This window comes from Hypanus sabinus, chromosome 7 (assembly GCF_030144855.1).
Source record: "Hypanus sabinus isolate sHypSab1 chromosome 7, sHypSab1.hap1, whole genome shotgun sequence".
Taxonomy (NCBI): Eukaryota; Metazoa; Chordata; class Chondrichthyes; order Myliobatiformes; family Dasyatidae; genus Hypanus; species Hypanus sabinus.
In genome coordinates this window covers 89488551-89510532 of record NC_082712.1, presented here as the reverse complement: position 1 = coordinate 89510532, position 21982 = coordinate 89488551, and the positions used below count along the sequence as shown (strand labels likewise).

Sequence of the window (21982 nt, the reverse complement as noted above, 5' to 3'; positions counted from 1 at the left end):
CACTCTCTGTTTTCTGCCAACCAGCTAATGCTCCACCCACACTAGTAACATCCCTGTAACTCTTATCTTGCTAAGCAGCCTCATGTGCGTCACCTTGTTGAAGGCCTTCTCAAAATCCAAGAGCACCTCGTCTACTGCATCTCCTTTGTCTACCCTGCTTGTAATTTCCTCAAAGAGTTGCAGTAGGTTTGTCAGGCAGGATCTTCCTTTCAGGAAACCATGCTGGCTTTGGCCTATCGTGTCATGTGCCTCCAGGTTCTCCGTAATCTCATCACTAGCAATCGATTCCAACAACTTCCTAACCACTGATGTTAGGCTAACAAGTTTATAGTTTCCTTTCTGCTGCCTCCCACCCTTCGTAAATAGCAGATATTGATCATTACAGAATGTTGCTCTGGTGCTTCCTGCTCCCTTCCCACTCTCAGTCCACAATAGATACCCATATCGGGATCAGGTTTATCATCAGTCACATATGTCTTTTTTATTTCTGTGGCAGTATTACAGTGCAATGCATAAAATTACTGCAGAACTGTGCAAAAGTCTTAGGCACTTAGCTATAGCTTAGGCCCCATATCTTGGGAAGGATATAACAAATGTTGAAAGGACTAGATGAGGTAAATGTGGAGAGGATGTTTCCTACGGTAGTAGTATCCAGAACTAGAGGGTGCAGCCTCAAAATGGACAGGTGACCTTTTAGAACAGAGGTAAGGAGGAATTATTTTAGCCAGAGAGTGATGAATTTGTAAATGCTCTGCCACAGACTGTGGTGGAGGCCATGTCCATGGGTATATTTAAAGTGGAAGTTGATAGTTTCCTGATTGGTCAGAGCATTAAAGGATATGGCAAGAAGGCAGGTGTATGGGGTTGAGTGGGATCTGGGATCAGCCATGATGGGATGACAGAGCAGACTCGATGGGCTGAATGGCCTAAACCTCCTATGTCTTGTGATCCTAAGATTTGTACAGTATGGTAAGTGGGAAAATTGGGGATGCTGAAGGGTGCATGAGAGACTGTTGCATAGGAGTAAGTGGGCAACATCATTTTTTGAGAGCTAGTATCGAGTTGATGGGCCACATGTCTTACAGGGAAGCAGGAGAACTAATTTTCCCTTGTATGCACCAGTAATGTTCACCACATCTAGCCCTTCTTCTAAAGAGTTTCACATTCTTAACCAATATGGGCAAAGAATATTAGAATGTTGTGCATTGCTCCCTAAGTGGTAACACTGTAGACAGGTAATGAAAGCATGTGGTGGTATGTTTGTTCTGTATTTTACACAAAGAGTGTAGATGACCGGGGATGGTGATGGAAGCAGATGTAGTGTTGTAGAGTCATAGACAGGTGGCAGAGGAGGAATGCCCCGAGCCAGGGGGGTGGTGTGGGTGAAGACACTCACAACCCTGACACACCAGGCAAGATAACTTGATACCAAACAATTGGTTTAATGTCCCAAAAGTGCTTCTCGCTCCCTCCCCTCTTCCTTACCCATTTCCCAACCGTGATCCCCCTCTCCCTGCCCCCTTCCCACTCTCAGTCCACAATAGAGACCCATATCAGAATCAGGTTTATCATAACTCATGTAATGCTTTCTGTTTTGCGACAGCAGTACAGTACGAAACTTAAAATTACTACAATATTATGCAAAAGTCTTAGGTGCCCTAGCTTTATATATTAAATCTCCCCTCAATCTTTTACATTCCAAGGAATAGTTATAACCTATTTTTCCTTATAACTCAGGCCCCCAGTCTTGGCAACAACCTTGTAAATTTTCTCTGTTCTTTCAACCTTGTTTACATCTTTCCTGTGAGTGGGTGCGCAAAACTGCACACAGTTCTCCAAAGATAATAACAGTGTTTAAGAGGCATTGGGACAGGCATCTATACAAGACAGGAAATGGAGGGACAGTACAGATTGATAAGATTAGTTTAGGTTGGCACCAAGATTGTTACAGACATCATAGTCCAAAGGATCTGCTCCAGTGCTATACTCTCCTATTCCTATATAATTTACTCCCCATTTTGTTAAATATTGGAGAAGTGCCCTATGTCAAGCAAAGTATCTGTGCCGTGATAATTAGTTAAATATATCCATCTTGGGAACAAGCTACCAGCTATATTTAGATATTTTGAACGTGGAGAATAAAGATACCAACTGCAAAGGTGGAAGTATTGCTGAGCTTGACGCCGTCTTTGGGTTTGTCCTCATTTGTCCTCTCAGACCTCTTGCTTTTGACATCTTCCTTGGCAGAGCTGGATAGGCGAGGGACCACTGAAGCTGCTAGTCCTGCCGACAGTCCACTGTGACGCCCTTGAGATCCTCTCTGCTCTCATCTCTGTGTAAGTGTGCTTGATAATGTTACCTGTCCAGTCAGTCGATTGTGTATCAACTCCCTCTCCCTCAACCCCACCCCCACCCCTGCCTCCGCCATTGACTATGCACAATTGTTAAGACTGGTCCCTTAGCATCCCACAAGGTAGCTGAAGGCTATTTGGCCATTGTATCAGCGCTAGCACTTGCTGAGCACTTCTTCCCTCCCAATAATCCTGCAAGTACTTCTCCTTTATAATCTAATTTGCTTATAACTGAAAATTTTTAAAAAACACACACAGTGCTGGAAATATGAAATTTTAAAAAATTGGAAAGGTTTAGCAGCCTCCATGGTGAGAGACACAGATAAAACTAAACAAGAGAATTTTATATAAAAAAAAGTAGGAAATTGGAAACATTTAGCAGGCTGCACAGCGTTGTGAAGAGAGAAACAGCTTGCATCACAGGTTGTCAAAACCAAAATCTGGTTCTGATGACTTAAAATATTAACTCTGTGTGTGCCTCTCTTAAGTGTGGTCTGACCAATTCCTTATAAAGCCTCAGCATTATGACCTTGTATTCATAGTCCAGCTCTCTTGAATGCTAACATGGCATTTGCCTTCCTTATCACCAGCTCAACCTGTAGGGAATCCTGTACGAGGACTCTCCAGTCTTTCTGCACCTCTGATATCTGAATTTTCTCCACATTTAGAAAATAGACTATGCGTTTATTTTTTTTCTATCAAAGTGCATGACTGTACACTTCCCAACACTGTATTCCATCTGCTAATTCTTAGTTTAGGTTCTCCCAATCTAAGTCCTTCTGCAGACTCCCTGCTTCTTCCACACCACCTTCCCCTCCACCTATCGTTGTATCATCCTTAAACTTGGCCACAAAGCCATCAATTCCATCATCCAAATCATTGGCATACAAGGTGAAAAGAAATGGTCCCAACACCAACCCCTGTGGAACACCATTAATCACCTGCAGACTACCTTAAAAAGTCCCCTCTATTCCCACTCTTTGCCTCCTGCCAATCAGCCATAGGCTAGTATCTTTCCTTTAATACCACGGGCTCTTGTTAGGAAACCTAATGTGTGTCACCTTGTCAAATCGTCGTCATCGCCGTGTGCCGTGTCATATGACGTAGGCGATCATGGTCTCCATGACCACATTTGTTCTTGGCAAATTTCTCTACAGAAGTGGTTTGCCATTGCCTTCTTCTGGGTAGAGTCTTTATAAGACGGGTGACCTCAGACATTATTAATACTCCTCAGAGATTGCCTGGTGTCAATGGTCACATAACCAGGACTCGTGATATGCACCAGTTGCTCATGTGACCATCCACCACCTGCTCCCATGGCTTCATGTGACCCTGATCCAGTGGGGGGTGGGGGGTGGGGGGGGGGAGGTGTGGCTAATCAAGTGTTACAGCTTGCCCAAGGTTCACTTGTACGCTAGCAGAGGGAAGGAGTGCCTTGCATCTCCTTTGGAAGGGATGCATGTTTATACTGCTACACAGCCTTGTCAAAGGCCTTCTAAAAATCCGAGTAAACAATGCCCACTGACTCTCCTTTGGCTATTTTGCCTGTAAGACTGGTCTTGGCACACCTTTGGACTATTGTAAATCCATCACTGGGCCCCTTGCGGTTTGCTTTCCAACCACACATTGGAGCCAAGGACACCATTATCATCCTGCTTCAATGGGCTTACATCCATCTGGATGAGCCAGGCACACTGTGAGAACCATGTTCTCTGATTTCCCAGAGCTTTTAACACCGTGCGACCTGCTTTATTAGGGAGTAAGCTCATGGAGATGCATTTGGAGGCTCCATTAGTGTCCTGGATTACAGATTACTTGTCCAGACAGCTACAGTATGTGAGATTACAGAGCTGTGTATCAGATACTGCGGTTAGCAGCACAGGGGTAGCTCAAAGGAGAGGACTGTCCCGTCCCCCTTCCTGTTCACTGTCTACACCTCGGACTTCAGATACAAGTCGAAGTCATGCCACCTGCAGAGGTTTTTGGACGATTCGGCAGTTGTGAGCTAGAATAGGTGAGCTCAAGAGTCTGAGTACAGAAGTGTGGTGGACAATTCTGTTGAATGGTGTGGGCTGAATCACCTGCAGCTCAACATCAGTAAGACAAAGGAGTTGGTGGTGGACTTCATGAAGGTGGAAACACCTTGCATTCCCATCTCCGTCAAGCGAACGGATGTGGAAGTTGTCCGGGGCTCCAAATATCTGGAAGCTCACCTGGACAATAAACTGTACTTGACTAAAATTACAGGGGCTCTGTACAAGAAGGGACGGAGCCGACTGTACTTCCTGAGTAGGCTCCGGTCATTCAACGTCTGCAGTACTATGCTGCAGATGTTCTATGACTCCGTGGTGACCAGCATGACGCCAAGAAGATCGATTAGCTCATCGGGAAGGCTGGTTCTGTTCTGGGGGTGGAACTGGATTCCCTAGTGGTTGTGTCTGAGGAGGATACTGCAGAAGCTGCAGAGCATTATGGACAATCCCTCTCATCCCCTCCATGACATACTGGACAAACAGAGGAGACCTTTAGTAACAGACTGATTCCACCGAGGTGTACCACTGAACGCCACAGGAGATCCTTTCTCCATGTGGCTACAAGACTCTACAAGTCCTACTATTACTTTTTAATGCACAGTTTGTGTTCTTTTTCATGCCTCAATGCTTAAATTTTGTATTTTAAAGTATATATTTCTGACTGAGCAGCCTTGCAACAATATTTTCCTTTGGGATAAATAAAGTTTTATCTTATTTTCTCAATGAATTCCAACAGATTAGTCTTTTGTTTCCCATCTCTTTTCTTGAGACAAGATACCCGACACTTAAATCATTTTGACGTGCCCAATTTATCACAAGGCAAGGGGAAGAGTTTAAGATGAACTACATTCATTTATTTAATAAATTACGTACATAATAACACTCACAGAACGGTGGAGAAACTCAGCAGGTCATTCAGCATCGATGGAAAAGTGTAAACATTTTTTTTGGGCTGACACTTGCCCTTGACCTTTCCCACTCACCTGGCTTCACCTATCACTGCCCAGCCTTCCTCCCCCGCATCCCTCCCGCCTTTTTATTCTGATGTCTTCCCCCTTCCTTTTCAATCCTGAAGAAGGATCTCGGTCCATAGAAGTTGCCTGACATGCTGAGTTCCTCCAGCGCTCTGTGTGTGTTGCTTTAGATTTCCAGCATCTCCAGACTTTCTCGGTTTAACAGCGCCTTCACCTGTTCACTTCTTCTACATCTCCCCCTCCCCAACCCCAGCTCTGCAGTGGCACTTTTATTTCAGTACAACACTAAACCTCAAATACCATGTTTCCCATTTGACGAGTTGGTTATTGCTCTCATAGTAGATAACACCCCGGGTATACTTAGTGCTCTTCAGTCTTTCTCCCTCCCCTCCTCCTGCGACGTACCAGAATGTGAATCTGTTGTTTTCTGTCCATCAGGTGCAAGAAGCGTCTGCTGCGTTTTGCTGATGTCATCTGTAGGCTCTTCCCTCAAGTCCTGACGGCATGGGGGTCTCCCCGCGACACGGCCGTGCCCGGCCAGGAGAAAGCGTACAGGTTAGGTTCCATGCTGAGAGACTGGTTTGTGGGAGTTGGGGAGAGGGGTTGTGGGTGTTGATGGGCAATGCTCAACATGGTTTTATTTATGATTGAGATACCACATGGAATAGGCCCTTCTGGTCCTTCGAGCCATGCAGCCCTGCAACTCCCGATTTAAATCTAGCCTAATCATGAGGCAATTTACAATGACCAATTAACCTAACTGGTACGTCTTTGGGCTGTGAGAGGAAGCCAGAGCACCTGGACGAAACCCACACGTGGGGAGTGCGTACTAGGTCCTTACAGGCATAGGCGGGAATTGAACCGGGGTAACCTGTACTGTAAGGCGTGTGCTAATCACTACACTACTATACTACCCCGAAGGTCAGCTTTGGACAACTTAGACTGCTCCCCTGCGTAACAGTGCACACAGCGTGATCACATTCTCCCCGTGTCCGCAAGGTTTTCCTCTGGGTGCCCCTGTTTCCTCCACCTTCCAAAGATGTACGGGTTAGTAGGCTAATTGGTCACATGGGTGTAATTAGATGGTGCGGGCTCGTTGGACCAGAAGGGCCTGTTAGCATGCTGCGTCTCCAAATGAATAAACAAATATCCATGTCCAGTGGGAGGGATTGTGAAAAATGAGCCATAGAGTTTGACAAACGGCAAGAAACTGACGAGTGGCAATCAGTCTGTGGGGGAAAAAGAACTTGCATTTCTCCCGTATCTTTTGTCAATCATTATCTCTTATGATGTGGATGATCATAACCGTGACTGTTCTTGGCAAATTTTTCTATTGAAGTGGTTTGCCATACCCTGCTTCCGGGCAGTGTCTTTACAAGACGGGTGACCCCCAGCCATTATCAATACTCTACAGAGATTGTCTGCCTGGTGTCAGTGGGCACACACCAGGACTTAGGAAATACACCAGCTGTTCATACAACCATCCACCACCTGCTGCCATGGCTTCATGTGACCCTCATCCGGTGGTGGGGAGGGGAGGTGTTGTGGGGTCTGGGGCTAAGCAGTTTCTACATCTTGACCAAGGGTGACCTGCAGGCTAGTAAAGGGAAGGAGCTCTTTGCACTTCCTTTGGTAGAGGCATATCTTTTGTGGATATTACTCTAAAAGTGCTACAATACATGTCCTCCCCAGATGCTGTTTGTATAGTTCATATACACAAGCACTGGGGAGCCTGGTAGGTTGGATTTTTCAGCCAATGTGGGGCTACAAGTATTGTCTGCTGCCCAAGAACTCAGTTAATGACTGTAATTCCAGCTTGAGCATTTTCCAGGAACAGAACCATACCTGGCGAAAACTGCAGGGTCATAGAGACTACAGAAGAAGACCATTCAGCTCACTGAGTCAGTGCTGATGTAACTGCTGTGCTCTGAATTTCACTCACCATAAGGTTCTGCTGAGCCTTCTCATGTTCGGTTTTTCTGCCAGTGAGGCCATTTAGAGTTCAGAGCACTACAGCACAGTACAGACCCATTGGTCCACGGTGTTGAACCAAACTTTAAATGTTACTTTAAGGTCAATCTAACCCTTCCCTCTTACATAACTTACATTTTCTTTCATCCAATAGCCTACTTATATGAGTCTCTAATGAATTAAAGTACATTCATGATAAAAAAAAATGTATAAATTACACATGTGCAAACAAGTTGGAGGAACTGAGCAGGTCAGGCAGCATCCGTGGAAACGAGCAGTCAACGTTTCGGGCCAAGATCCTTTGTCAGGACTGAAGGAGAGGGCAGGGGCCCCATAAAGAAGGTGGGGGGAGGGTGGGAGGTGCCAGGTGAAAAACCAATCAGAGGAAAGATCAAGGGGTGGGGAGGGGATGGGCAGGAAAGGTGAAGAAGAAATGTAAGGGGAAAGCAGTATGGGTAGTAGAAGAAGGCAGAATAATGAGAGAGGTGATAGGCAGCTGGAGGAGGAGGCAGAGTGAAAGTGGGATGGTGGAAGGGAGAGGGCGGGAATTACTGGAAGTTGGAGAATTCAATGTTCATGCCAAGGGGTTGGAGACTACCCAGACGGTATATGAGGTGTTGCTGCTCCAACCTGAGTTTAGCCTCATCATTGCAGTAGAGGAGGCATGTATGGACATATCTGAAACCTTCAGATTTGTCTGCTTACAGGCAACCGCAAAGCAAGAAACCTGAAAGAACCCAATTTTAAAAAAAAGACCAACCCCCAATGAGTAGAGAAAGAGGGGAAAAAAACCCAAATCTGGCAAACAATAGCAGTGAGCAGCAACAACAGCATTCTGAACGAAATTGATCCAAATAGCAGGAGCAGTCCAGAGGCTCGGTATTCAGTCCCTACTGTCTGACAGTGGATTCTGTGCACTTAACACTCTATTTAAAAATAAAGCATACCTATGAAATCCCCCTTATATCTTCCTCCAATTACTTTAAAAATAAGTCTTTTCATATTAGCCATTTTTGTCCTGGGATAAAGGCCCTGGCTGTTCTTTAATCTATGCCTTTTGTCCCCTCAGTATGGCCTCTCCTCTAGTCCACAGAATGAGAATACAACATTGTGGACTAGGAATCCTTCCTGGACAGACTTAATAAATTCTGCCCCAAATTTCACCCATCAAGTGGTCAGAGCTATCCTATCTGTCCCATTAGCCTATCTCTCTTCCACGCCCATTAACTGCCTCCTTTTCCTGACTGATTCCTCACTCGAGTCCGTACTATCAACAAGACATTTACGTTAATTCTGTTTTATTCTTTGCACTTCCCTACAAGCTACCCCCCAGAATCAACCTCTCTCACATGCTAGGGGGCAATTTGCAGTGGCCAGTTATAAACCCATGCACTGTTGGGATGTTGGAGGGAAGACAAACGCCTGGTGAAAATCCCAAGTCATCATGGGGAATGTGCAAATTCCAGACACGCACAGACATACAAGCATATATATAGCGCCAAATCGAACTAGGGTCTCTGGAGTTGTGACCTCCTCATTGATCCTAGTTTACTGACAGTGTTCACTTCAGTCCCATACTGCAAAATCAGCTTAGAGCTTGGTGCTCAGATCTGGTTGGGTTTTGGCCAAATCTGAGTCAAACCTGGAATATTTATTTAACTTGATCATTCATGTTCTTGGAAAGGATTGTATTTGATCAAGCTGCTCCTACATGATTGCAATGTTAAAGCATAGTTGGAGGGAAAAAGATTGCGATCTTCCTCTGTTAACTGCAGATGAGTACTAAGTACTGGTTTGGTTTGGGTCCTGAGGGTGGACAGGACGAGAGAAAACTAACATCACTCAATTGTTCTTGCAGCTCTGTGAGAGTGAAGGTGTACGAGGTGCTGGAAACTTGGGTGAAGGTCTGTGGGGCTTCCTCAGGCGTTCTCCAGGGCACGTTCCACCATTCTGATGTCCTGTTGGCTAACCTACTCAGCGATATCACTCCCGTGATGGACACACTGAAGGTGAGGAGATCCACAGAGCGAGGGTAGGAGAGGTGGCAGGAGTATCTTTGCTCAGCATGGTAAACCAACAACTTGTATTGTGAATGGGGGAGAGGCTCCAGACAGTATAGAATCAGGAAGTACAGAAACAGGCCCATCAGCCCAAATGGTCCGTGCCTGTGGTTATAAAAAAAAAGTTACCCCTTCAAGTTCCTATCAAATCTTTCCACTCTGAACCCAAACCTATACCCTTGATTTCCCCAGTTTTGGGGGGAGAAAAGACATTCACCTTTTGTATGCTCCTCATGATTCTGTACACCTCTACAAAATGGTAGAGCACCCTGAGGAGTGTAGTGTTGACTTGAAATCAAACTAAAACCTCTCAGAGAATGTGTGTGGTGTATTTCCTCTCCAACACCCACCCACCATCTGAATGCCATTGAGCCCTTCAAGTACAGGCTACTTTGGGGAGCATTCCCATCAGTCCCACTCCCCTCTCCCCGCATTCCAATGAACTCACCCCCAAATTCTTGCCCTCACTCACACAGTAAGGGTAATTCACAGAGGCCAATTAATCTACCAACCCGCATGACCTTGGGATGAGGGAGGGGACTAGAGCACCCAAGGGGAAACCCATGTGGCTAGAGGGAGAATGTGCAAAATTCATACAGAGGGAGGTGGGCACAGAGAGGGCAGGGAGGGGGAAGGGGAAGAGTTAGAGGGGTTGATTGAAAGATATGAGAGAGGCGGATAGCAGGATGGAGTGGGGGAGGAGGGACTGGGTCAGAGGGGTGGGGAAGGAACTGGAGGTAGGGGGTGGGGGAGACACGGTGATGGTGGGCTGGGCAAGAAAGAGACGAGGCAGAGGGGAGGTGTGGGAGAGATTGGGATTGAACCTAGATCTCTGGAGCTGAAAGTTTGAACTCCCCCAAATTCTGGCTGCAACTCCAGCTGCCCTGACTGATGTTGTGCTGATGGCTTTTGACCTTTGCCCTTCCAGCTGCAGGGGGAGAGACCGGTGGGCAATGGGACCCAGTCACAGAGCTATGGCAAGCACGCCCATAAGAAGCAGAAGCTGATGGACCTGAGCGAGGGGTCCACCATGCAAGGGCAGAAGAAGAGGGACCTGAGCGCCAATAGTGATGTCTGCTTGGCGGCACTAAGAGGTACCTGAGAGGTTAACCCTCGCCTCACCATGGTGAAGGACTGCCTGACGAGTCTGCATTGAGGCTTGCTGAGTTTTACCTGTTCCCCACCCGCTTTGTTGCCCTTACTTGATGAGGTCAAAGTGTATGGGAGTGTGTGCAGAGTTCAGGGCTCTATGGCATCATTCTCATCAGACGCAGCCCCTCAGTCACTCCCAATGGAGTGAGGGTGGTTGTCGCTCCTGGTCACTGGACTGGGGAAGGTCCACTCTTAGCTCCTGGCTTGTTTTGTTGCTTTGCTGAGACTATGTTGCAATCCCAGTGACCACAACGTCTGTGTCCCTGGCTCCCGGTGGCCGCGCTGGGCAGCATGTAGCCTTGCACTAGCGACTGTGCAGGTAGACCCCACCTGGAGTTTGGCAGAAGCCAGTGGGGTCTGACTCTGCACCCCACCCACCCTCCCACGCTGCCGGCTTGGCGACAGAATTATGTCACCCCCTGGTTCATCACTGTGTTTCCACCCTCTCCCACAGTCTGCAGCAGTGTGATCCTGTCCAGCGGAAGTTTCCTGAAGGAGGAGACCCATAAGGTGCGTGAAGGTTGCCACTCCTTTTCTCATTTACATTCTTAAGAGGGAGGGTATGAGGCTGGGGTGGGGGGTGCATTGCAATTCCTTTCTGCCTCTGGTGGCATGCAGGAACTGGAGAACAGGAAACAACAAACCTTTTTTTTGTGATATCGCATTAGACACACTTCACACTCCTGCAGACAAGGTTAGTGCACTGGTGTTAATTCTGACCTCTAGCTGACTGGAGTCCCTTCAAATGGGGCTACTAATGAATCAAGTTTAATATAACTGACATATATTTAATGTAAATAAATAGTGCAGAAATCGAGGAAAATAGTGAGGTAGTGGCAATGTTGCTCTGGTAAATAGATAATTGGCATGGAAAAGAAAGTGGGTGCAAAGGAGGAAGTATCACACAGTTCATTAAATTGAATCCTTAGAAGGAATCACTCTTTTGGTCTTTTCCTTTTGCTGGGTTTGATTCAGCCAGGCATGTGTTCTACTTTCCATTTTTGTTTCCAGTTCCTTCAGCAACTTGTGACAACAAATAAAGGAGCAGTTTTAGTTCCTTCAGGGTTCTGACCTTGGCTGAGTTGGTTGAGATATTGAAAAGGAGTTTACTTTAGAGAAGTTATTGGAGAAGGTGACCAGACACTTGGTCAAAGGGGCTGAAGGTGGGGTGGGTGGCAGGGAAATCCCATTAGACCAACTTCACACTCCTTGAGATAAGCGCCTGATCAGGTTAGTGTACTGGGCTGATTCAGTTGTAGCATTCGAGGAACCTTTTAATGGAAACGACAGGTCCCGGCTAGCTCTTTTCATCTGTCAGTTCAGATTCATTTATTTATCACCCATACATCGAAATATATAGTGAAATGTGTTGTTTTTGTTAACAACCAACAGAACCCAAGGATGGGCTGGGAGCAGCTGGTAAGCATCACCACATATCTGGGCAGGCAGAAAGACTTGGACAGATTAGGAGAGTGGGCAAAGATGTGGCAAATGGAATACAGTGTATGGTCATGCATTTTGGTCGATAGAATAAAGACATCGACTATTTTCTAAATGGGGAGAAAGTTCAGAAATCAGTGCAAGGAGACATTGGACTCTTAGTGCAGAATTCCCTAAAGGTTAACTTGCAAGTTGAATCATTGGTAACAAAGGAAAATTTGCTGTTAAGGATACATTTTGAGAGGACTAGAATATAAGAACATGTATGTATTGCTGATGCTTTGTAAGGCATTGGTCAGACTGCACTTGGAGTATTGTGAGTAGTTTTGGGACCATATCTAAATAAGGATGGGTTGGCACTGGAGACACCACCCCCCCCCCAGAGGAGGTTTACAAGAATGATCCTGGGAATGAAACTGGGGAGCATATGGTTCTGGGTCAGTAAGATTGGAGTTTAGTAGAATGAGGGGGATCTCATTGAAACCTACAGAATATTGTAAGCCTAGATAGGGTAGACGTAGAGAGGATGACTCATAGTTGCAGAGCCCAGGACCAAATGACACAGCCACAGAATAGAAGGAATCCTTTTAGAACAGAATTGAGTAGGAATTTCTTTAGCCAGATGGTGGTGAATTTATGGAATATATTGCACAGGTGGCTATGGAGGTCAATTCACGAGATGTATTTAAAGAGGAGGTTGATAGGTTCTTGATTAGTAAGGGAGTCAAAGGTTATGGGAAGAAGGCAGAAGAATGGTGTTGAGAAGGGAAATAAATAAGCCATTATTGAATTGTGGTGAAGAATAAATGGACTGAATGGCCTAATTCTGCTCCTTTGACTTAAGGACATCAGCATAGCATGCCCACGTTGTGCAGTAGAACAATAGCACTAAACCATGCCCTCCCCTTCTCCCCCACCCCATTTCACTCACCGACCTACTGATATCCACGGATGGTCCTCCAGCCTCCAACTAAGCAGTGCCCAGGGCTGCAGGTCTCTTTGTGAGGATCCTGGGACATTCTCCACCCCTTTGAGAGGCAAGTAGGCTGTCAGTTGACTTGTCTAGGAGCCAGGAATGTTTGTTCCATTTACTTGAGAGGGACTTGAGCATGACCTTTCTGTTGGGCATGCTTTGCCTAGTCTAGAAAGCATGCCATGGAGTCCTAGAACACCACAATACAGAAATGGGCATTCAGCCAACCCGTCACAAAGAAGAAAATCTGCAGGTGCTGGAAATCTGAGCAACACACACAAAATGTTGGAGCAACTCAGCAGGCCAGGCAGCATCTATAGAAAAGAGTACAATCAACATTTTGGGCTGAGACCCTTCCATGTTCTAGGGAATAAAGTGCTAACCTATTTAAACATTCCCTATATTCAGGTCCTCAAGTCCCAGCAATATCCTTGTAAATTTTCTTTGCACTCTTTCAATCTTATGGTTTTCTTGTAGGTAAGTGACCAATGTTGAACACAATACTCCAAATCAGACCTCACCAGCATCTTTTACAACTTCAATATAACATCCCAACTCCTGCACTCAGTACATCGATTTATGAAGTCCAGTGTGCCAAGTTTTTTGCAACCCTATATACCTGTGATGCCATAGGAATTATGGATCTATATTCCCAGATCCCTCTGTTCTACCTCACTCTTCAGTGCCCTAATGCTCACTGTTAGACCTGCCCTGGTTGTCCCTCCTAAAGTGCAACACCTCACAATTGTCTCCGTCTTGTCATTTTTCAGCTTTTTCCAGTTGGTCCAGATCCCGCAGTAAGCTTTGATAGTCTTCCCCGTGGTCCACTGCACCCATAGTCTTGGTGTCAGCCACATATTTGCTGATAGAGTTTGCCACTTTATTATCCAGGTCATTGATCATATAGATGACAAACCACAATGGACCCAGCACTGATCCCTGCAGTACTCCACTAGTCTCAGGCCTCCTGTCAGAGGCAACCATCTACTACCAATCTCTAGCTTCTTCCATGAATCTGATGTCTAATCCAATTTACTACCTCATCTTGAATGCCCAGCAACTGAAGCTTCTTGACCACCCTCCCATGCAGACCTTGTCAAAAACCTTGTTAAAGTCCATATGGACAATATTCACTGCCTTGCCTTTATCAACTTTAATGGTAACTTCCCCTCCTGCAACCAAGCCTCATAATTCCCTAAGCTTGTCTGCAGTGAAATATACGCAGCTCAGAACATTAGTTCCACCATCCTGACTTTGTATGTAGGCTTTACAACATCTTTCTCCACAGCCACTCTACTGTCTGTTCTGGCACTTTTGTTCCCATCCCCCTGTAACTCTAGTTTAAGCCCCCTCACCCCCCCCAATGCACCACTAACAAACTTATAATAAAAGATGTTATTCTCCCTCCAGTTCAGGTGTGACTTGTCTAATGAGGAAAGGTTGAGCAAGCTAGGCCTTTTCTCTTTGGAACATACGAGGATGGGAGATGACTTGATGATGAGGCACAGATCGAGTGGACAGCCAGAGACTTTCCAGGGTGGAAATACTAATACCAGGGAGTGTAAATTTAAAGTGATTTAGGAAAGCATGGTGGGGAATGTCAGAGGTAACTTTTTTTTAACACAGATACTGGTGGGTGCATGGAATGCACTGCCAGGTGTGATTGTAGAGGCATTAGGGGCATTTAAGAGGCTCTGAGATGGATGGTAGGGGAATGGAGATGGAAAGGTTAGATTGATCCAAGAGATCAGCACAATGTCATGGGTCAGAGGGCCTGTACTGTAATGTTCTAAGTTCAAAACAGTAAATAAATAACAGCTGATAGTGTACTGTTAGGGGTTTATAAAACAGTGAGGAGCCTGGCGACTGGGGATAGGGAATCTGGAGTGCACTGCCGGTGGAGGAGGCATGGGCAGTCACAGCATTTAAGAACTACCTGGACTGTCCATTTCTAAGAAGGTATAGCAGGTGGTAGGGTGGAGATATGTCTCTGCTAAAGGAGTGTAAGGCCCTCTTTCATGGAAAGACCGTGATCATCCATGTCATACAACATGACACATAATGCTCTACGGTAAGAGGGCAAAAGATTAAAGGAGATGTGCAGGTCAAGAAATGGATTCTGTACAGACTGAAGAGATTTGATTTAATTTGGCATCATGTTCATCACAGGCAGTGGGCTGAAGGGCTTCATTCTGTGCTGTACCACTCTTTGTGTTCAATATTCGAGCCAAGTACTTACATTGTTGACGCATGGGAAGTTACTGGTCAAGTACCACAGAGTCTCACAGCTTAGGAACGGGCCTTTTGCCTCACACAACAATGCTGATCTTTATGCTCATCCTCATTATCATCATCACCATTATGTGGCATAACGTGGGCAGTCATGGTCTACAGAAATGGTTTGCCATTGCCGCCTTCTGGGCAGTGTCTTTACAAGTAGATGACCCCAGCCATTATCAGTATTCTTCCAAATGCACAGGAAAGTAATAAGTTGCACAGGGTAGTGGAAATAGCCTGGTCTGTCACAGTAACAGCCCTCCCTACCGCTGACAGCATTCATAGGAGGTGTTGCTTCAAAAGGCAGCATCTATCATGTATCCAGGCAAGCCTTCTCATTGCTACTGTCAGGCAGGAGGTGCAGAAGCCTGAGGTTTCACACCACCATGTCCAGGAACAGTTACTTTCCTACAGCCATCAAGTTCTTGAACCAACCTGCACAACTCTAACTCTACCTTGGCAACTGAACATACTGACCACCTCGTGCACTACCATGAACATCTCTGATTGTGTCTGGAAAGGAAGGGGAGAAGAAGCCAGAAGCTAATGAGGGGGTTTCTATATTGAAACCTATTGAATGTTGGAAGGTCTCGATAGAATGGATGTGGAGAGGATGTCTCCTGTGGCGGGTAGGTCTAAGACCGGAGGACACAGCCTCACAATAGAGCAGCATCCTTTGGAACGGAGTGGTGGAATTTGTTGTTGCAGGTGGCTTTGGAGGCTAAGTCATTGGGTATATTTATGGCATTCTTGATTAGTCAGGGCATGAATAGATACAGGGAGAAGGCCGGAGATGGAAAATGGATCAGTCATAATGAAATGGTGGAGCAGACTCAAGGGGCCAAATAGCCTAATGCTGCTCCTGGATCTTGTGATCTTTTCAGTCCCAATGAAGAGTCTTAGCCCCCCTCAATACCTGACCTGCCGAGTCCCTCCGGCAGTTTGTGAGTTTTGCTCTGGATTTCCAGCATCTACAGAATCTCTTGTTTCTGATTGAGTCTTGCCTTTCTTTCTTTCTTTCTTTGATTCTCTTACTTCGTTGTTCATGTATAACTTAACAGAGTATTGTGTGTCAGTACCTGTGATGCTGAGGCAAGTAAGTTTTTCATTGTACCTGTGCAAGTGACATTAACCTTGATGATTTGATTTAACGTATTTCCTCTCTCCCGCTGCAGAAGTTCCACGAGCTGGTGCTGCCCCTGCTCCTCCGCATGCATCAGGGCTCGACCTCCCCCAGCCCCTATCTGCGGGCGGACTGCCGCAAGGAACTCTACCGGCTGCTGCTCTTCCTGCTCCTGGTGCCCAGCCCCAGGTGGCCACCCCCCTTGCACTGCGCTGTTCGAGCCTTCAGCCAGGGACAGAACGACGGGAATACTGAGGTGAAAATGGGGCTGGGCATTCCCTTAACCATGTGTTTTGCATCTCTAGTTTGTGTTTGCTTTCCCTCCGTCCATCGCCTTTGCCTTAATTGATTCCATGGCGTAGGGTATAGATCTGCTGTTTCACAACTCTGGAGACCCAGGTTCAACCCTGACTTCTGCCACTGTGTCTCAGGCTGTGCAGAGTACGCACAATCTCCCTGTGACCATGTAGGGCTACCCCATGTGCTCCAGTTCTTTTGCACATCCCAGCAACCTGTGGGGTTAACTGGCCACTGTATTTTGACCTCCTAGTGCAAGGGTTCCAAAATTTTTTATGCTATGGACCAGTACCATTAAGCAAGGGGTCCAGTGGACCCCATGTTGGGAGCCCCTCCCCTAGTGTGTGGGTGAGGGTTAGAATCTAGGAGGAATTGATGAGATTGTGGAGAGATTAAAGACAGGCAGATTGGTGTAAAAAGCTGCCTGATGGACCCAATAGCCTATTGCCCCCACCGCTGCTGAGTTCCTCAGTAGTTTGCCCATTGCCTCAGATACCGGCTCATCTACAGTCTCCTGTGACAGGCATGTAACAATGAGTAGGTGGGTGGGTCATGTGTACTCATTTACAGAAATGACATTTTACTCACCCACTGACCCTCCCTGTTCTGCATTCCCATCAGCTCTTCCCGGACTTTTCCACTGAAACCCACACTCATCAAAGTGGGGAGGGCTGCAGCAAGTTTAACTCTTCTGCTACCACCCACCTGAATTTTCCACCGAAACCCACTCGTGTTCACTATGGCCATTTTAACACTTCCCCACCCTTCCCTGTCCCTCTGCATTCCTGTCAGCTCTCCCCAGATTCAGATTTATTTATCACATGTACATAAAAACAGTGAAATGGGGCATTTACATCAGCAGACGGCACACCCGAGCAACAAAACAACAGAGGCAAAGCAGGCCTCCGTTCCTCCTTCCCTCCTAATACACGCACTCAGTCCTCTAAACCCAGGACAAATCTCTAGCCTTCCTCAACTTAAAAAGCTGATATAATCCCTGCATCTCTGTCGGCCCTCCCTGGAATCTTCCAGCAAAACCAACATGCATCGAAAAGTCGGGGTTGGGGTGATGCGGGTGTTTGGTTAATTGAAACTCTCCCCACTCCACTCCTGCATTCCTGCAGCTGCCAGAGTTCTTCTGTTGAAGCTCATTTGAGTTGATGGTGGTGTGGGGGGGGTTCATTATGGCCAACTTAATCATTCCTGTTAGTTCTCCCCAGATCTTCCACTGAGACCCACTATGTCAAGGGGGAAAGAGTTCAGTATGACTGATTTAACCCTTCCTCTTATCCCTGCCCATCCCACAGTCCTGTCAACTCTCCCTGGATTTTTCCAACAAAATCCATGTTTTTAGAGGGAAGTGGGGACATAGTCACCGAAGCCTATAGAATCCTTCCAGTGGCCCCCCCCCAACTAAAATTGTCGTTCCGTTTGTGTCTGTAGGTGGCAGCTTTCTGCGCTGAGGCCCTGGTGATCTGCAACTGCGTCATCCACCCGCGGGTGCCCCCGCTTAGGGTGTCTCTTGCCGGGACAGGGCCGGGGGCAGTGGCGGGAGTAGGGACCCCTTTCAAGCCACAACCAACGGACACACAGCCCCTCATCGAGCAGCCCCCACCGCCCTCCTTCTCGGCTGCCCGCCTCCAGCCTTCTGGGCTCCCCTCCCTGCAGTCCCGCTTCTCTGGCCCCCCTGCCCCACCAGTCTTGGGCTTCCCCCCGCAGCTTAGCCTGGGCCCAACCCCGGTCTCTGCGGCTGAGGGCGAGGCCGAAGCAGGAGTCCCTGGGGACGAAGACGCCCTCCTGGGAGACGGCGGTCGACGGCCAGTTTTCATCCGCTACGACAAGGAGGAAGAGTCTGATGTTGAGATCTCACTGGAGAGCGACTCTGATGACAGTGTGGTCATTGTGCCCGGCGGCCTCACTCTCGAGCGGGCATCTCCCGAGGCCAAGAAGGAGGAGGCAGAGGAAGTGGAAAAGATAGTTGTGGCCTCGCCACCCCCCAATCAGCCCCAGGCACCTGCCCCACCCCTGGCTGCCCCCCCAGCTCAGCCTCCCATAGCGGAAGAACCCAGGCCAGAGGCCCAACCTCTGGATGAGGACCTGACTGTCATCAACATTAACAGCAGCGAGGACGAGGAAGGGGAATACCCTGAGGATGAGGAGGATTACTATGAGGAGGAAGAGGACGAGGAGGACTATGAGGATGAGGAGGACTTTGAGGAGGGGGAGCTGGAGGAGGAGGAAGAAGAGGAGGAAGAGGAAGGGGAGGATGAGGAGGAGGAGGATGATGAGATGGACTACAAGGGGTTCGAGGAGCTAGAGGAAGAGGAAGAGGAGATATTCAATCGGGGCCAAGGTCCGGTGTCTGAGGATGAGGGGCTCCTAACGGGAATGAGCATGCAGCTCACAGAGGCAGGCCAGCCAGAGCCTGAAACCACTCCACCAGCCGAGAACGGGACACAAGAGGCCGCTTCCCAGAGGGATGGCGGGCAGGAGGAACCGGTGGCAGAGGTGGTGGCACCCCCAGAGCCAGGGACCGAGGAGCAAAGTCCTACGGGGAAGACTGACACCCTACCAGAGCAGAGCTCCCAGCCCACAGAGGAGGTAACAGCTGAGGCCCAGACTACCCCGGATGATACAGCAGAGTCGAAGGAGGAGCCCGTGCCAGATGAGGAGAGCAAGCAGACGCCAGTTACTGAGAGCAGAGAGGAGGGAGAGCCGGAGGAAGCCGACGTAGAGGATGGAGGACCCATCCAGGAGCCCGAGAGGAAACCAGAGGGTGGGTCCCCAGCAGAAGTCCCAGAAGTTACAACAGCAGCTGTGGAGGGGAGCACCAGCGACCAGCCAGAGGAGATGGAAATGTCTGAAGAACCTGCTGAAGTCAAGGTGAGACCTAGTCTTTGATACAATCACTTGTACTGTTACAGGAAGGAGTCATTAAAAAATACAGCACAGAAACAGGCCCTTTTAAACTGCCTATTCTCATCAGCCTGCACCAGGACTATAACTTCATATCCCTACGCTCCATGTAGCTATCCAAACTTCTCTGCAACATAGAAGTTGAGCTTACATGCACCACTTGAGCTGGCAACTCGTTCCAAACTCTCATGACCCTCGAGTAAAGAAGTTTCTTCTCATGTTCCTCTTAAACTTTTCATAGATCCCCCTTAACCCATGATCTCTACATGTAGCCTCACTCATCCTTAGTAGAAAAATGCCTGCTTGCATTTACTCTAGGTAAAGATTGATCTGTTCTCAATCTTCCAATGATTAAAGTCCTAACCTATCCAATCTTTCCTTATAACTCAGGTCCTCCAGACCTGGCAACATCCTTGTAAATTTTTTCTGTATTCTTTTAACCTTATTTACATCTTTCCTGTAGGTAGATGATGCAATAAGCCTCACCAGTGTCTTACACAGCTTCAACTAACATCCCAACTCCTGTACTCAGTACTTTGATTTATGAAGGCCAATGTGCCAGAAGCTGTCTTTATGTAATGACCCTATCAACCTGTGATGATGCCACTTTCAGTGAATTATGGACCTGTATTCCCAGGTGGATGTTTTGGAGAGGATGCAGAAGAGGTTCACCAGGATGCTTCCTGGATTAGAGAGCACATGCTACAGCAACTATAGGTAGAGTGGCAACTGAGATGCGCAACATCCTTGTCTTCATGGCTAGGTACATAGAACGTAACTCAGTGGCCACTTTATTAGGTCACCTGCTCATTAATGCAAATATTTAATCAATCATGAGGCAGCAACTTGATGCATAAAAGCATGCAGACATGGTCAGAAGGTTCAGTTGTTCAGTTGTGTCAGAATGTGACCTAAGTGATTTAGACTGTGTTGCCAGGTGGGGTGGTTTGAGGATCTCAGAATCTGCTGATGATCTGGGATTTTCACACACAACAGTCTCTGTAGAGTTTACAGAGAATGGTACAAAAAAAACAAAAACAAACCCAGTGTGCAACAGTTCTAAGGGTAAAAGCACCTTGTTAATGAGAGAGGTCAAGGGAGAATGGCCAGACTGGTGCAAACTGACAGGAAGGAGACAGCAATTCAAACAACCACACGTTCCAACAGTGATGTGCAGAAGAACGTCTCTGAACGCACAGCATGTTGAACCTTGAAGTAGATGGGCTACAACAGCTGACAACTTGGAACCACACATTTCTAAGTTGTACCTAATAAAGTGACCAGTGGATTTATAACTGCTTAGTGGGAAGAACCAGGATGGCTTCAAAGCTTATATGGTAGGGCACTGAGGTGTTTGGTAGAACAGAGGAATCTGGGAATGAAGATCCATAATTCCTTGAAAGTGGTGTGACAGATAGATAGTATTGTAAAGGGAGCTTTTGGCATATTTGCCTTCATAAATCAGAGTATTTGAGTATCGCCTTCAGGCTCATTGTTTCGACTTGAAATGTCAGCAAGTGCTTTCCTCCCTACAGTTGCTGCCCAACTCGCTGAGTTCCTCCAGCAGATTGTGTGTTGTTCCAAACTTCAGCATCTGACATCCCTTGTGTCTTACTGGATTAGCCCAGGTTTTCTATAACTCCCAGGCCTGATCAGGCTGTGTCAGTACGTACAAAGAGCATTCTGCAAGGTGCTGAGGCAGTTCTGCTCTACTCAGGCGCTGTTGCAGCCTATCATCTCTGCACAGCTCCCCAGCGCGACCCTCCTCCACTGGGTCACTTACTCAGTGTGTTTTCCCTTGCTGCTTCTATCTGTCAGGCCCCCAAGGACGAGACGGCAGCCATGTTAGCTGACTTCATAGACTGTCCACCGGATGAAGAGGATGTGGCTGAGGTCCCGGGATCAAGCAGTTGATTGCGTCCTGGTGTGCAGAGGACCAGAGACGACCACAGCAAACAGACTTGGAGCCCAGGTTGGCCGTGTTGATGTGGGAACACTGCTTGTTATAGGCTGGGGTGGGTAAGCTGGCTGTCTAGTTATACTCCGGACTGCTACCATGATGCCTTGCTCTGGGTACAAGGGATTAAGGCTAAGGTAACTCAAAAATACATGTGTATGTGTATGTCTGTGTTTTCTATGACTTTTTAAAAATAAATTGTTAACGTGCCTGAACTTGAGTCTAGTGCATGTATTAATAAAGAATGTACAATTCATTACCACTTTCTGCCCAGCCTGTGTTTCACAGTAGAACTGTTACCAAACCAAGGTTCTTTATTTTGGGAAGGCACCTCCAGGCAATGAGTGAGTGTGAAGGTCTTTTGAAGTGAAAACCATGTTGGTCTGAACTCTGCGCTCTGCCTGTGGTACTGGCTTCCCCCGCTACCTGACAGTAGAATGTTCCTATGAAACTGTTTG

The 21982-nt window shown here is 47.2% G+C and overlaps 1 protein-coding gene across 1 annotated transcript in view; it reads left to right on the top strand.

Annotated features, from left to right (window-relative positions):
• Positions 1 to 21780, top strand: part of pelp1 (proline, glutamate and leucine rich protein 1) — a 55685-nt gene extending 33905 nt beyond the window's left edge. Inside the window, exons 10-17 of the mRNA XM_059975132.1 lie at positions 2248 to 2336; positions 5797 to 5913; positions 9188 to 9338; positions 10318 to 10483; positions 10996 to 11051; positions 16407 to 16610; positions 18095 to 19534; positions 21386 to 21780. Of these exons, the coding sequence (XP_059831115.1) occupies positions 2248 to 2336; positions 5797 to 5913; positions 9188 to 9338; positions 10318 to 10483; positions 10996 to 11051; positions 16407 to 16610; positions 18095 to 19534; positions 21386 to 21481 (2319 nt within the window). The 3' untranslated portion in view covers positions 21482 to 21780. The remainder of the gene's footprint in view (positions 1 to 2247; positions 2337 to 5796; positions 5914 to 9187; positions 9339 to 10317; positions 10484 to 10995; positions 11052 to 16406; positions 16611 to 18094; positions 19535 to 21385) is intronic.
• The last annotated feature ends 202 nt before the right edge of the window (positions 21781 to 21982 follow it).